The sequence below is a fragment of the Brassica oleracea genome, chromosome C1 (assembly GCF_000695525.1).
Source record: "Brassica oleracea var. oleracea cultivar TO1000 chromosome C1, BOL, whole genome shotgun sequence".
NCBI classification, from domain to species: domain Eukaryota; kingdom Viridiplantae; phylum Streptophyta; class Magnoliopsida; order Brassicales; family Brassicaceae; genus Brassica; species Brassica oleracea.
The window spans coordinates 2,014,900-2,027,707 of record NC_027748.1 but is presented as its reverse complement, the minus strand read 5'-3'; the positions used below and the strand labels follow the sequence as shown (position 1 = coordinate 2,027,707).

General features: G+C 33.7%; 2 protein-coding genes across 4 annotated transcripts; both read right to left on the bottom strand.

Annotated features, from left to right (window-relative positions):
* Positions 1-258: 258 nt before the first annotated feature.
* On the bottom strand, positions 259-5,553 carry LOC106311950 (protein NLP2). Of its 3 annotated transcripts, none has more exons than XM_013749304.1 (5): positions 5,227-5,553; positions 3,633-4,690; positions 3,489-3,536; positions 1,995-3,021; positions 259-1,444 (listed from the first exon to the last, which is right to left on the bottom strand). In XM_013749304.1, exons 2-5 carry the CDS (start codon positions 4,548-4,550, stop codon positions 537-539), a joined length of 2,901 nt encoding a protein of 966 aa, XP_013604758.1. In that variant the 5' UTR covers positions 4,551-4,690; positions 5,227-5,553; the 3' UTR covers positions 259-536. The 3 variants fall into 3 exon arrangements, with proteins under 3 accessions (XP_013604758.1, XP_013604767.1, XP_013604775.1); XM_013749313.1 differs by lacking the exon at positions 5,227-5,553 and adding an exon at positions 4,906-5,000; XM_013749321.1 differs by lacking the exon at positions 5,227-5,553 and adding an exon at positions 4,849-4,866.
* A 6,268-nt stretch (positions 5,554-11,821) lies between these two features.
* LOC106302040 (zinc finger protein ZAT3-like) lies at positions 11,822-12,652 on the bottom strand. Its single transcript, XM_013738553.1, has one exon. The coding sequence runs from the start codon at positions 12,650-12,652 to the stop codon at positions 11,822-11,824; it is 831 nt and encodes a 276-aa protein (XP_013594007.1).
* Positions 12,653-12,808: the final 156 nt, after the last annotated feature.

The following is a 12,808-nucleotide window of genomic DNA, read 5'->3' as shown; positions in this document are numbered from 1 at the left end:
CAAGTTTCCCTGTGTAAACCATTGAAATCACGGATCAGAGAGTGCTCTATTAGACATTTTTTTTCAGAGTTTCTTCCTATATATATTCACTGAAATGTACAAAGTAATAAACTTAAGTCCCAAAAAGAAAACTGCATGCCTAGATTTTCATAGATGTTGAATGTTTTCATGCGAGGGAAACTGCATGACTAGATTTTCAAAACATATTTAATGTTTTCATGCGTTTTAGTAACAAATAATGGAAGTAGAAGTAGAACATATAGAATAATATTTCAATATGACAATACTTGCAGAGTTTAAGTAGAATCCAGATTACAAATGATTTACAGAAAATAAAATACATAATAAGCATGTTTCTGGTATGCAATCGCCTTATTATACAAAAAATCTGCTAAGCCGATGCATAAAACCAGTACACTACTACAAAATGGCATTGACAATATTGTTACAAACGATGCCCCAAGTCTGTGTAATATTTTGTTTCTAACACACTATTAAATTAGTAGAAGAACCTCCACGTGTTCTTACCTGAATGCTTATAGCAAAGGAACAGGACCGGTACTACCAAAAGAGCCTCCCAGCTTGGCTTGAGAAGCTTCATGAACGCTAATCTTGATCGTGCGGCTCTGTGATGATCTATAGATATCGATACATTCCTCAAGATCCGCTTCACACGTCAGAAGAACCCATTCTTTGTCATCATCCAAGTATTTAAGATCAAAGGTTGCAATAATATTGTTATCTATGTTAAAACGCCTAGCAATCTCGTGTTGCAACTCTCTGAATCCCCAGGTAGGAAGCAAAGTAAACCGTACTTTGGCCTCACCGAACGTGGCTTTCACTTTAGATGCTCCTCCAGCTTTCAAGCTCCTACTACGACTCTCCGGCAACCGAGGTAGATTATTCAAAAGAGGATGCTCACTGAATGCTCTGTGGCTAAGGGTTCTAGAGAGAGACTTTGTTTCCTCCTGGTTCACGGTGCGGAGTCTTACCTCGCTACGAGCTCTCTTCAAGATTGCTCCAGCATTATCAGCCATCAGGGTGGATATAGTGTTTGAGGTATTTGCAGTATTGGTGCTTTGATTAGCTCCAGTTGAGCAGCATGTGCTTGAACCAGAGCTGTGGCTACAAGAAGATGATGGTGGTGATGAGGTTGGAGCCACAGCAGGTGAAACACCGTTCTCGGTTTGAGGATTCAAATGACTTGGCTGATCATTGTTCCTGAAGGAAGTGCCAGTACCAGTACTAGATACATTATTGGGAGAGCTTAGTTCAGGGAAACTTGTGTAGAATGAGTCAAGTTGGATAGAGCCTTGAACACCTTGAACAGAGTCTATCACAAGCTGGAGTTTCTTTAACGAGTGCCCCACTTTCTTGATCTTCCTTGAAGGCCATCTTGTTATCCCATGTTGCCTGCATATTCTTTTCAAGGTGGTTGGACAAACTGCAACATAATAATGAACAAAACTTGTTAATCTCAATTCTCTGTCTGAGATACTGATAGATTAAATATGACTAATAACTACAGTAAGAACTCTTGAATCTCAATTCATAAAGTTATTATATATAGACTATGATAAACAGTTGATCTTACCATACATATACTGACTAAATTTTAGAAATCTGATTTTCATGTTAATTTTATTTATAATTTGGTGTATAGAAATTTTTCTTTATAGAACTTAAATGTAGTTTTAAATATAATTTTACTCAATATTATCAAATATAATGAAGTGTTAAGAAAATACTATAAAATATCTATTGTGAATATAAAACAAACGCTACAATATTTTGTTTGTACTTATAATAATTGTATATGTAAATAAATTATTAGTTTATGATTCTAATGGACCATATATTTATATAGAGTTTTATAAAAAAAATATTATCTTATTATATTATCGATTTTTTTTTATAAATTTTACACCGGCTTAATTTTAGACAGAAGAAATTTATTATTTTATCGTATTTATTAACTTATAAAGTTTTCTTACCACCAATGCTCTTGGCTGCATCTTTGAGGCTTCCTGCAAAGTACTGTCTAAGAACTTCTAAACCAATTGTTTTTTCTGTCTTTGTTCTTCTCTTTTCACCTGGTCTTCTACTTCCTAACAGTGTTTGTCCAACACCAAAGGAAGCTGAATCAAAGCTTGGATCAATGTCAAGTCTAAGTCCTCCTGAGTTTGAAGCCTTCTGAAACTGCTCAGCATCTGAAAGAAAGCTACCAATCTGGTTGTTGTTGTTGTCCCAGCCAGATGTCAGCATGAACTCTTCTTTTGGCTCTTCTTTCTGATACTCCCACGAAAGCGACACTCCTTTGCCCTTCTCGTTAGCATTTATCATATGAGAGATCCATGATGAATCTTCCTGAGATATCTCTTCCAAAGGCAAAGGTTTCAGGCTCTCTCCTGTCTCTGCATTCCCTGAGAAAAGCAGCTCCTCTCTAACGGGAAACACCACTTCAAGCTCCATCTCTTTGTCAATGACAAGATTCAAGCTCCTGAAATCCTGCTGCAGTGTCACAGACAGTGACTTGAGCATTTTTTGTTGCGCTTCAGTGTCAAGGCAACTTTTGGGAAAGAAAAACTCCAACACAAACTCAACCGAACCATTGAATTTGTTTTTCAAAGGAACTGCCAAAGCGGCATGCAGGCCAGAGATCTTAGCATGGTGCGCAAGAGGGTAATTTGTCTTGCTGAAAGTAGTTACTTCAGGGACAAAGAAAAGTTTGGTCGCCTTGAATGCTTTTCCCACAATGCCTTCCCCTTGAAGGAGGTGGTGTTCAGAGCATGCCTCTTGGAAGTTATGACTCTGTTGGTCAAGGACAAAGCATGCAGAATCTAGAGTTGAAACACACTCTGAGAAGTTCTCATCAGAATGTCTGGATCCACCTCTGCCTTGCCTAGCACACGGTGCCCACGTTAAAGCTAGAGGCAGATCATATGATCTGCAGACTGATGTCAAAAAGACTGATACCTCAGGCATTACAGCACAGTAGAACTGTTTATAGACTTGCCGAAACTGAAACAAAGAGCATATGACATTTAGCAACAAATCGTTTTTGTTTATAATGTGTGTTAACTAGGGGTGGACATTTGGTTTAAATTCGGATTTGGTTTAAATTCGGATTTGGTTTGGATTATGTTTTCATCTAATACAAATTAGCTTTTCGGTTTTGATGATAGTGTTTGAGATTCATATTTTTTTTTTTATTGTTAATTGTGTTTCTATTAAAAAGTAAAAATGGTTAAATATCTTAAATTTTAATATATTAGTATTTTATATACAGTTTAAATAAACACTTCGGTTTTTCAGTTCGGTTTGGTTTAAAACCGAACCATACCAAACCATTTGGGTTGATAAAAAATTTAACCGAATGGTTGGGACATATATTTTGGTCTGGTTTGGGTTCGGATGGGTAGGTTCGGTTTGGTTGCCCACCCCTAGTGTTAACAAATGATTTGGTTTTTGAGAACATTTTGACACACCTCACTGCTTGGAGACTCCATGTTGGCTGAACTTCTAAGATTAACAGCCTACAAAACACACAGAAACACTCTTTAGACTAAACAATATACAAACCAAAGCTTCCCAATTTGAAGAATGTGGGACTAAAGGAAGAGAAAAAACACCTCGAGAGCTTTACAGATATTCTCAAGTTCCGGTCTGTAATTCATCTTCTGAGTAGTTGTAACAATCTCAACAACACCCAAACAAATCCCACTACCACTTTCAAACACAGGAAGGGCTAATGAACCACGGACATCACATCTCTGCGCTTCTTTGATGCGTGGATACTCTTCACTCCTGAAGAACCTTACATCAGGTGTCCACTCAGGTAGCTTCCCAAGGAACACACGGCCAGGGAGACCTACAGACTCCTTGGAGTCCTCATCAGCCAAGAAGTTATAAGAAACTGAGACATCTCTGTATCTTTTGAGGCTTTTGTATTTTGGGTTGAAGAAGTGTGGCTGCTCCAAAGTGGTGAGGAAGTTCTTTCCTTCCTGTTGAATTGGCACCCATATCTGTATGAGGAAGTCTTTGTCCTGAACCTTAAGACCATTTATAGCTTGAAATAGTCTATCTTTCACGGAGGAAGAAGGGCCTTGGCTTGTTCTTGGAGCAATCCAATATCTTCTACCTCTCTCGGTTTCTTCAAGGAGAAACTTCTCAGCTTGTGCTGAACTCATAGCTGCAGACTGGTCAAAAGGGACTATAGTCATCGGCTGATTGGTGAGATCTTCCATCTTGAGAAAACCTGGAGGCAACTTTCTCCCTGTGTCTTCGTTGGAGATGTGATCCTGAGAAGGGTTCTCAGCAAATTGATAGCCATAAAGAAAAGAGTTGTTGTTGTTGTTGTCATTCATGTTGGTAGAGCTAGGAGCTTGTTGTCCAGACGTCTGCTTCAAGCTCTTACCATCTGTTGTCTCAAGCCAACATCCATCAAAGAAGAGTTCTTCCATGAAGTCCATATCCATAGCCGTCTCAGGGAATGCACCAAAGCTAGGATTGGGTAAGAAACCACCATCTCCACCACCACTACCCTCCATATAAAAGAATCTCTTCTTTCTTTCTTTCTTTCTTCAACTCAGTCTTGAATCCACCAGAAGCTTAATAAACTTCTTACCTTTCTCAAAGACTTGTTCTACATGAACAGACAAAAACAAGCTTCTTTGAGGTCTCCCTTTATCTGCAGTTAAAGGTTACAGAAAAATGATCAAAACCCAACACAGGAAGAAGAGAAGAAGAAGGATAAAAGCAAAACTCAGTCTTTGTCAACTCCAAGATCAAAGGTGCATATCAACATGTATATAATAGACTTTAAGAGAGGGTTGTGAGATCACACACAGAGAGGCTATAAAAATATAAAAGCTAGAGAGAGTTGACTTGAAATCAGGTACTAACATCAGCTTCAAGTACAATATTCTCCAATACACATGGAAACTCCAAGAGGGCCAATTATTGAGCCCTTTAAAGACAATTCAATTGAAATGTTCAGCAGACAGTAAATGCCACACAGAAGAGGAAAAAAAAAGATGATGGAATTTTATAAATTAAGAATCTAATGCTTCATGACATCACTTTCCAAAGAACAAAAAAAAAAGAGAGAAAATCTTATGATGCTCCATGACAAAAGTATCCAAAGAACAAAGCAATCTTCCAATAAAACCCCAGAAATAGTTAGTAACTACAAATCCCACAAAAAGAAAAGAAAAACAAACTTACAATTTATCAAGATTCCTTGAGAAAGTACAGAGATTTCAAAAAATAAAGGGTGAAGTTGACTTTGGGTGGGTTTCAAACACTCATAAGAAGTAAATAAACTGACAGAAAACTAAAGATTTAGTTAGCTCTGTTTTCAGTTAGAAAGAGGTTGTTTGGTCTCTGTTTATTCGTACACAACACACACATAAATGATGAAAAGATTCTGAGGAAAAACCAAAAAAAAAATAAAGCTGTGAAAAATTCTTTTGCTCAAATAGATGATACTATCATCACCACTTCTTTTTTATCTCTCTTTCTTTCTTTCTGGACACAAGTAGGTGATGAAGGGTTATATCACTCTATTTTAATCTCACCATGTGGGCGTGCAGAATCTTTCACAAGAACAAAGTGGACCACGATTTATACCATCCAATAAGATCTCTATACTGTTTTTTACCTGTAGTAAAAAAAAAGAAGAAGAATTTTATTTTCTCTGTTTTTCTTCTGCAAAAAAAAAAGAAGTTGAAGTTGTGGTTTTTAAGAGCTGGTGTTATGATTGGTCTCACTTAATAATGTAGTTGATCTCTTGTTGAGATTCTTTTGCCTCGTTCAAACTTGCAAATTAGTATTTTTAAAATATTAATCAATTAGATAATAATAAATTATGATTACGTAAGCCGCAGATGTGTACTTTGTTCTGTTTCGTTGGTTAAACTTTGATCTGTATCAATGAGAGAGGGAGAAAGATTCTTGCAGACAATGTCTGTCATGTTGAACAGGTTTCATTAATAATTTGACCTTAAGATTCTTTCTTTAATTTCTCATCATAAAAACAATAATCCTTTGTGACCTCAGCCCTAGTTTTAAAGTTTTTATTTGTTTGTTAAAAGTTTGAAATTTTCTTAAAATGCCCTTTTGCATAAATAATGGCTCTTTATTACTCTTTCCCTAATTTGGTTCCAGAGTTTTCCATAGTGTCACATTATATTTATGTTATACAAGGATGCAAATTAGATAATTACCCAGTAGTCGTTCTTATGCTATACGATTAAGTTTCGTATTGATTTCAGTACCAACAGGTTATGTTATATATATTCATTAAAAAATTAAACTTTAATGCTTTTCTTAAAGTTAATTCCACGCTTTTGAATGACCTCCATGTGAGTCCGATTCATGGAACAAGATAGTGAAATAGGTAGTTTTTTTTACCAAAAAGGGTAGGTTTCTTCTAACTGTACAATGATTCATTAACTAGCTAGCTGACTACTGGTTTAATTTAATTTTAGTTTCTATGATAAAAGATAAATCATATGCTTCCTTGCAAAAACTATAATGAAAGTGAGTTTTCACTTTGTTCCTTACCAAGAAAGGGATAACTCTAATTAGTGTAATAGTGTGGCCAAAACTAATCATTAAGAAATAGTGTATAATTAATTTAGTTGGTAATCAAACACAAAAATCTATATATTGATAAACAACATTTTCATCGTTTCTGCTAGGGGTGTCAAAATGAGTTATAACTCATGAGCTGACTCGGTTCAATTCGATTTTTTACGAGCATGAACTCTATTTTTAGGATCATTTAATAAATGAGCTTAATGATCGAGTTTAAATTAAATCACGAGCTATATGAACGATCTTTAACGAATACAAGCTAACTCATCAGCTTGGTCTTTTGTTATAGTACTATTTATATATATATGTAGATGACTTCTATTTTTCTTATGTAAGAAAAGATACTTTCCATATTAATCATATTTATCTTCTAGAATTAAAATGTAAACCAAAATTTTTTAAATATATATAAAATGTAAAAGAATATGGATATCAATCCTCATGATATCATATATTTATAGAATTAAAATGTAAAACAAAATATACGTAAGATTCTGATACAGAATATATATCTTTATGATTTGAATAAATGAAGACTCTGAATGAATCATCTTAAGACTCTTGTGTGGAATAGATTTTTGGATCACTAATTTAGCTTTTATTTAATTTATTATTAGGTTTTGGTTTTATTCAGTATCTACATTAATGATTTTGATTTTTAATATTTAAAATTTAAATTATATTAGAAATTAAAAGTTATTTTGTTCTATATTTTATTTATAAATATTTTTACAATTTTTATTTTTATTTTAGATTTGATTGCAAGTTAGCTTATTTAACTCATGATCTAGATGACATGAGTTAGAATTTACATATGGAAGCTCTATAATAAATGAGCTGAGCTGGGTTAGCTCATGAAAGATCTGAGCTCACTATGAACTGAATTGAATTGAGCGAGCTAGCTCATTTTCACATCCTTAGTTTCTGCAAATAAAAAACGGCATTTAGTTTGAAGAATTCATCATTTTCGAAAATAAATACATTACACTTTTAAATTATCAAGAAGACAACCCAATGATATTCTCTATGCTATTACCCTCCTTAATTAATTGGGTTAGACTTTGTGAATAACTTTTGGAGATAAAAAGTAGCCATGTGACCACTAGGCATAAAAATTCTCCGTCTTTGCCTAATAGTATATGACATTCAAAATATTACTTACCAGGGTTTGGAGGATGTACAAATTAAGGTTACTTTTAAATAATCTTTGTATTATATGTTTCTTAAAATGAGATATGAATATATGATGCATGGAGAATTAAACAAAGTCTTGGGAAAAACAAAATTTGATCTTAACTTTGGAATTTGATTTTGATATCGCTGATTGAAGCAAATTTTGAATAAAAGAAGTTTTTAAAACTATCTTGTTTAGCTGGGCATTGGATTCTTCTACTATAAGAAGAAGAAAAACATTTAATTGTTGCAAACACAAGCATACTTAAACTGGAGAAGATATCATGTAGAAACAAACACACAGAAAAGCGATTGTGAGGAATACTCGTGTGGTGAAAGTAAATACTTAATCCAGAACGTGACAGGAGATTGTTTACAGTGTAAACAGAAAATATTTAAGAAACATGAATGCTAACTAGATCAAAAGACGCAGAACTCTAGTAAATTAACCATGTACGTACGTATAAACTTCTGTTTAGGTATAATGTACGTATAATACTCTTTGCCACTTCAACATGTACTTCAACATGTACTTTGAGAATTTCAACATTATGTCATGTATCGTTCCAAGTCCAACTATACGGAAAATCGATCCTGCAATCCAGTCGTACACACATGTTATTCCCAAATTTATCATTTATAAAGATCATCCATTAGAGAATGATGAGTATGAATCGTACATTCTAGAATAAATCTAAAATAATCGCCTAAGAGCCAGGCTTTGAAAGGATAGAAAGATGGGTTAAGATAAGCCACTTTGCTCCAAAAAGTAAGGATCAAACGGCTCTCAGTAATCTGAGGAGCCACCGTCCCTTCCTCGTCGTCCGATCCCCGACTCGCCGCTTCCAAGACCTGACTTAAAATGGTCATTTACTATAACCTCTCTTACTTTAATCTCCATTAGTCAGGTGGAATCCTTGTGTTTATGATAACTTATAAACTCTCTCGTACATACTTAACTATCGAATTGTTAATATACTAGTTATTATAAGAAATATATTGTCGTGCACGAAAGCTCTCTTTATTTTTATCAATAAAATAAAATAGCACCAAATTTATCTTACTGGAATTCTTTGTCTGAATCCGGCCGACCCTACACATGTCGCTTTTCTCGAAACACTAGTTTCACTCCTTAATTACATGATTTAACCTCCTTAATTATTAGTTAAGACTTAGTCGGAAGACATTGATATTACAGTATTTAACATCAAAACTCTGAACGTCATGTATTGTATTTGTATATAAGTGATCTATGTGTAATGTGTATGTACATGCAAACTTGTTGACATAAATTTGCAAGTGGAACTAAATCTTTAAGGGAAATGTTAAATAGGATGTAACTACTTTACTAATTATCGCATAAGTACTGCTTGTTTAAAAGATATAAAATAACATGAATACAATATTATTATGTAGGAAAGCCAGCGATAATGGAAGATGATGTCACGCCGTTTAATGACTTTTTTAAATGAAAGCCAAGTGATTAAATATTGCTTTGTTTCGCCACCCCCTGTGGCATCACACTAGAAGTTAAATAGATAATTGTTATGTAATTACAATTTGCAATTTCTAATTTCGAAAAAAAGTTTGCTTAGGTGTAAAGCCTGGATTAAAATATAAATTAATCCCGCTCAAGAATCCACTTAATCTATTTTGATTAGTTTAGTTAATTATGGTGCAATATATTCATATAAATAATTATATACTCCCTTTTTATCTTAAAAACATAATGACGTGCTTACCACATTATCAAATGGCTATACAGTTTAGTATGTATATATACTCTTCCGTATATATCTTGTACCGACAGCTTTCTAATCTCACCTTGATTACTTTTTTCATTTCGGATCTGAATTTAACTAATAAATTACAGTTTGCAGTACTTAGAGACATGATGTTTAGTCAAAATATATTATATGTAATAAAAATTAATATTTAGATTTCATATTTCGTTTATATATATTATGAAGATAAAACAACATCGTATTGCAGATCAGCAAGCATGCATCAGCAATCATGGATCCTTAAATTTCACCCTATATATCACACATTTCTTATGAAGTCACCCCAGTTAATGTGTATGGATTATATAATGGTATTCAGTTGTAGTACTGATTTAGAATAATGATTTTACAAAATAGAATGTCATCTTTGTTCTTGTTCATACACAAAGCCAATCCTGTATTAGAGAGTATAGTATTACAAATGATGCAATGCTTTTATCATTTTCTATAAAACATATGGGTATAATCTCTGGTTATCATAATATTCAACTAATTTTGTTAGTGTGAAAATTTTAGCAATGTTGTTTTTTTTCATAAACCACTCTACGACCATAAATTAATCAGTAAATAGGATTATTGTCAATATCTCGAAATAAATATTTTATATATAGTTAAAAATCGAATTGTAAGACGTTTTCTATATTAACTGCTATAGATTAATGCATGTCAAATGATTCACCACTAAATAAATAAATATACTGATTATATATATTTAGCCGAGTTTGTCTTTTAAAACTAATTTTCAGCATAGTGCACCATTTTCTGATGGGGGGAAATGCTTATTGAAGATGCAAAGAACGTGTAAGGAGAGAAATCGGTCAACTTCATCTTACGTAAGCCTTCATATCTAACATTTTTAAACATACATAAACAATTCAAACAACATATAAAATAATATGATGCATATGTTATATTTTCTTTTGTCAACATGATGCAGATGTAGACATATATATGAAAATGAATCAAAATACGTACGTGAGCAATTTTTATTTTTCTCACGCGCGTATGATTTGCACGAGCCAGTAGAAAAATCAAGAGATATGGAGATTAATCGTTGATTCATGCGCATAGGGAATTTTTTTTTGATAATATTTGCAATTATACTAAATATGTTCCATAGATTTTTAACGAATTGAAAATCTCAGAAGAAGGTTCTCGTTGTTATTGTTTTTGATGAATTTATATATACCAACATGCATTGCTGTAAACGATAACTATTGTTATAAAATGTAGTTGAATATTCACGAAGGTTGTGTGTCGCACTAGTTTGATAGTTCCTCTGTTCCTAGAAGGAGAATTTTCTGAAGTTATTTTTTTGTTCCAAAATAATACTTCTTCCGTTTCATATTGTAAGTAGTTTTAGGAAAATGTTTTTGTTTCAAAATGTAAGTAGTTTTCGTATTTTTAGGTAACTTTTACATTTATTGAATACAGTGTGACCAATCAAATTAAATAGACTTATTTTTTATTGGTTAAATTATATCCAACCTATTTATTATAAAATACTTTTTAAAAACATAATAATTTTCTTAATCTTCGTGATTTTAGCCAAAACTACTTATATTATGAAACGGAGGGAGTAGATTTTTTAGAATTTTAAGGTATTTTTAGTAGTTAATATTGATAAATTGTATGCTTTTAAAAAAAATTAATTAAAAATATTTGAATTAATTAAATACTATTTGTTGATAGTTATTAGAAAATGTATAGTGAAATAAACAATAAATTTAGTTGTAAACATTTAATATTTTCTTAATATACGTGAATACTCTATAAAATCTGTCTTCGGATTAAATACTTGTTTAGCAGCTTCGAGAAGATTAATTGAAAACTGTCTCGGATTAGGGTTCGTGCATGTTGTAATTAGTTCCGCGTGCTTACCTATAATGCATCTGAATCTTCAGATTACTAGTAATAGTTTATAAGATTCAATTATATAATGTTAAAGCTAGCTGTTTTTTTTAGCGGAAAAGATTTTAATCGTATAGTGAGATCGTGGTGGGTTTGAGATCACGTCAAACGACAAAACTTGGCAAAGAATAATACGAATTAAGCTTTTGCGAAATCAATTTTGTTATAAATATATTACGATTACAAATGAAGAATTAAACATATTTATTTATTAAGCATATGTAGACAAGAATACACAAATATCCCAAATACATTATATATCCAAATAATTAAAACACAACATTCAACAACATCATCCTAGATGTATTAGAAGCAAACATCCAATATATATAACTATAGATAACATTTACGAATTAAAGTCCTAACCTAAGATCTAATGAACATCCTGATGTGTCCGAAGAAGAGAGATCATGTGTTGTTACAGGAACATTCAGATCCAACGCACCAACGAGCACTGTCTCCCTTTCCCTCTCCCAGCAGTGGTACCTCATGTGACCTCTTAAAGCCTGACCATTAGAGTACACTCGATAACATATATTACTACACTTATGACGCTCCGAAAACGTAACCGTCTTCCCCTGATGATGATCTTGGTTACTAGTTACGGTTACTGGATCATCACCGGTTACGTTTGTGATCGCGAAACATCCTTTAACGTTCTTGTGATTCGCTCTGTGTCCTCCCAAAGCCTGATGCGATCCAAACACTTTCTTGCATCCTCCACACTCGAACCGCTCACCACTACTACTTGGAGATAACGGCTTGGCTTCAGACAGCATTAGGAGATACGAAGCGACTTCATAATCTTCCTCGGACATAAGTGAGAATCTCTGGTTTAGATGTTTTGACGATGATAAAGTTCGGGTGGGGCCACGGTGGTTAGGAGGAGGGTTGATGCCACGCCATTGACGCTCAGGGTGACATCTCATGTGACCAAAGAGAGCTTTCCATGACCAAAACGTTTTGCCACATTCGGTACACGGACGTGTGATTTTGGGAGTGTTTGGGTCTGGCTTAGTGTATTTTGTTTTTTTTGGTGAAGGACTAGAGGTTGATGCAACGGTTCTGGTGCGTTTCTTTCTAGGGCTTTCATGGTAACTTGGAGATAAAGCAAGTTGGAGATTTGGATTAGGGAAGATAGGGATGATTGCGTTGGAAGTAGGAGGAAGGTGATTGTGAATCATTGTGATCACGTAGAAAAAGTAAGAAGTGAGAGACATGATTGCGTTTAGTAGAAAGAAGGAGACGGTTACGTGGAGTGGAAGTTATGGAGAGACAGGGAGACAGTTAGCGGTTTACTTTGTAAGGAAAAGAGTTATCCCCTTTTTGCAGTTTTCAAC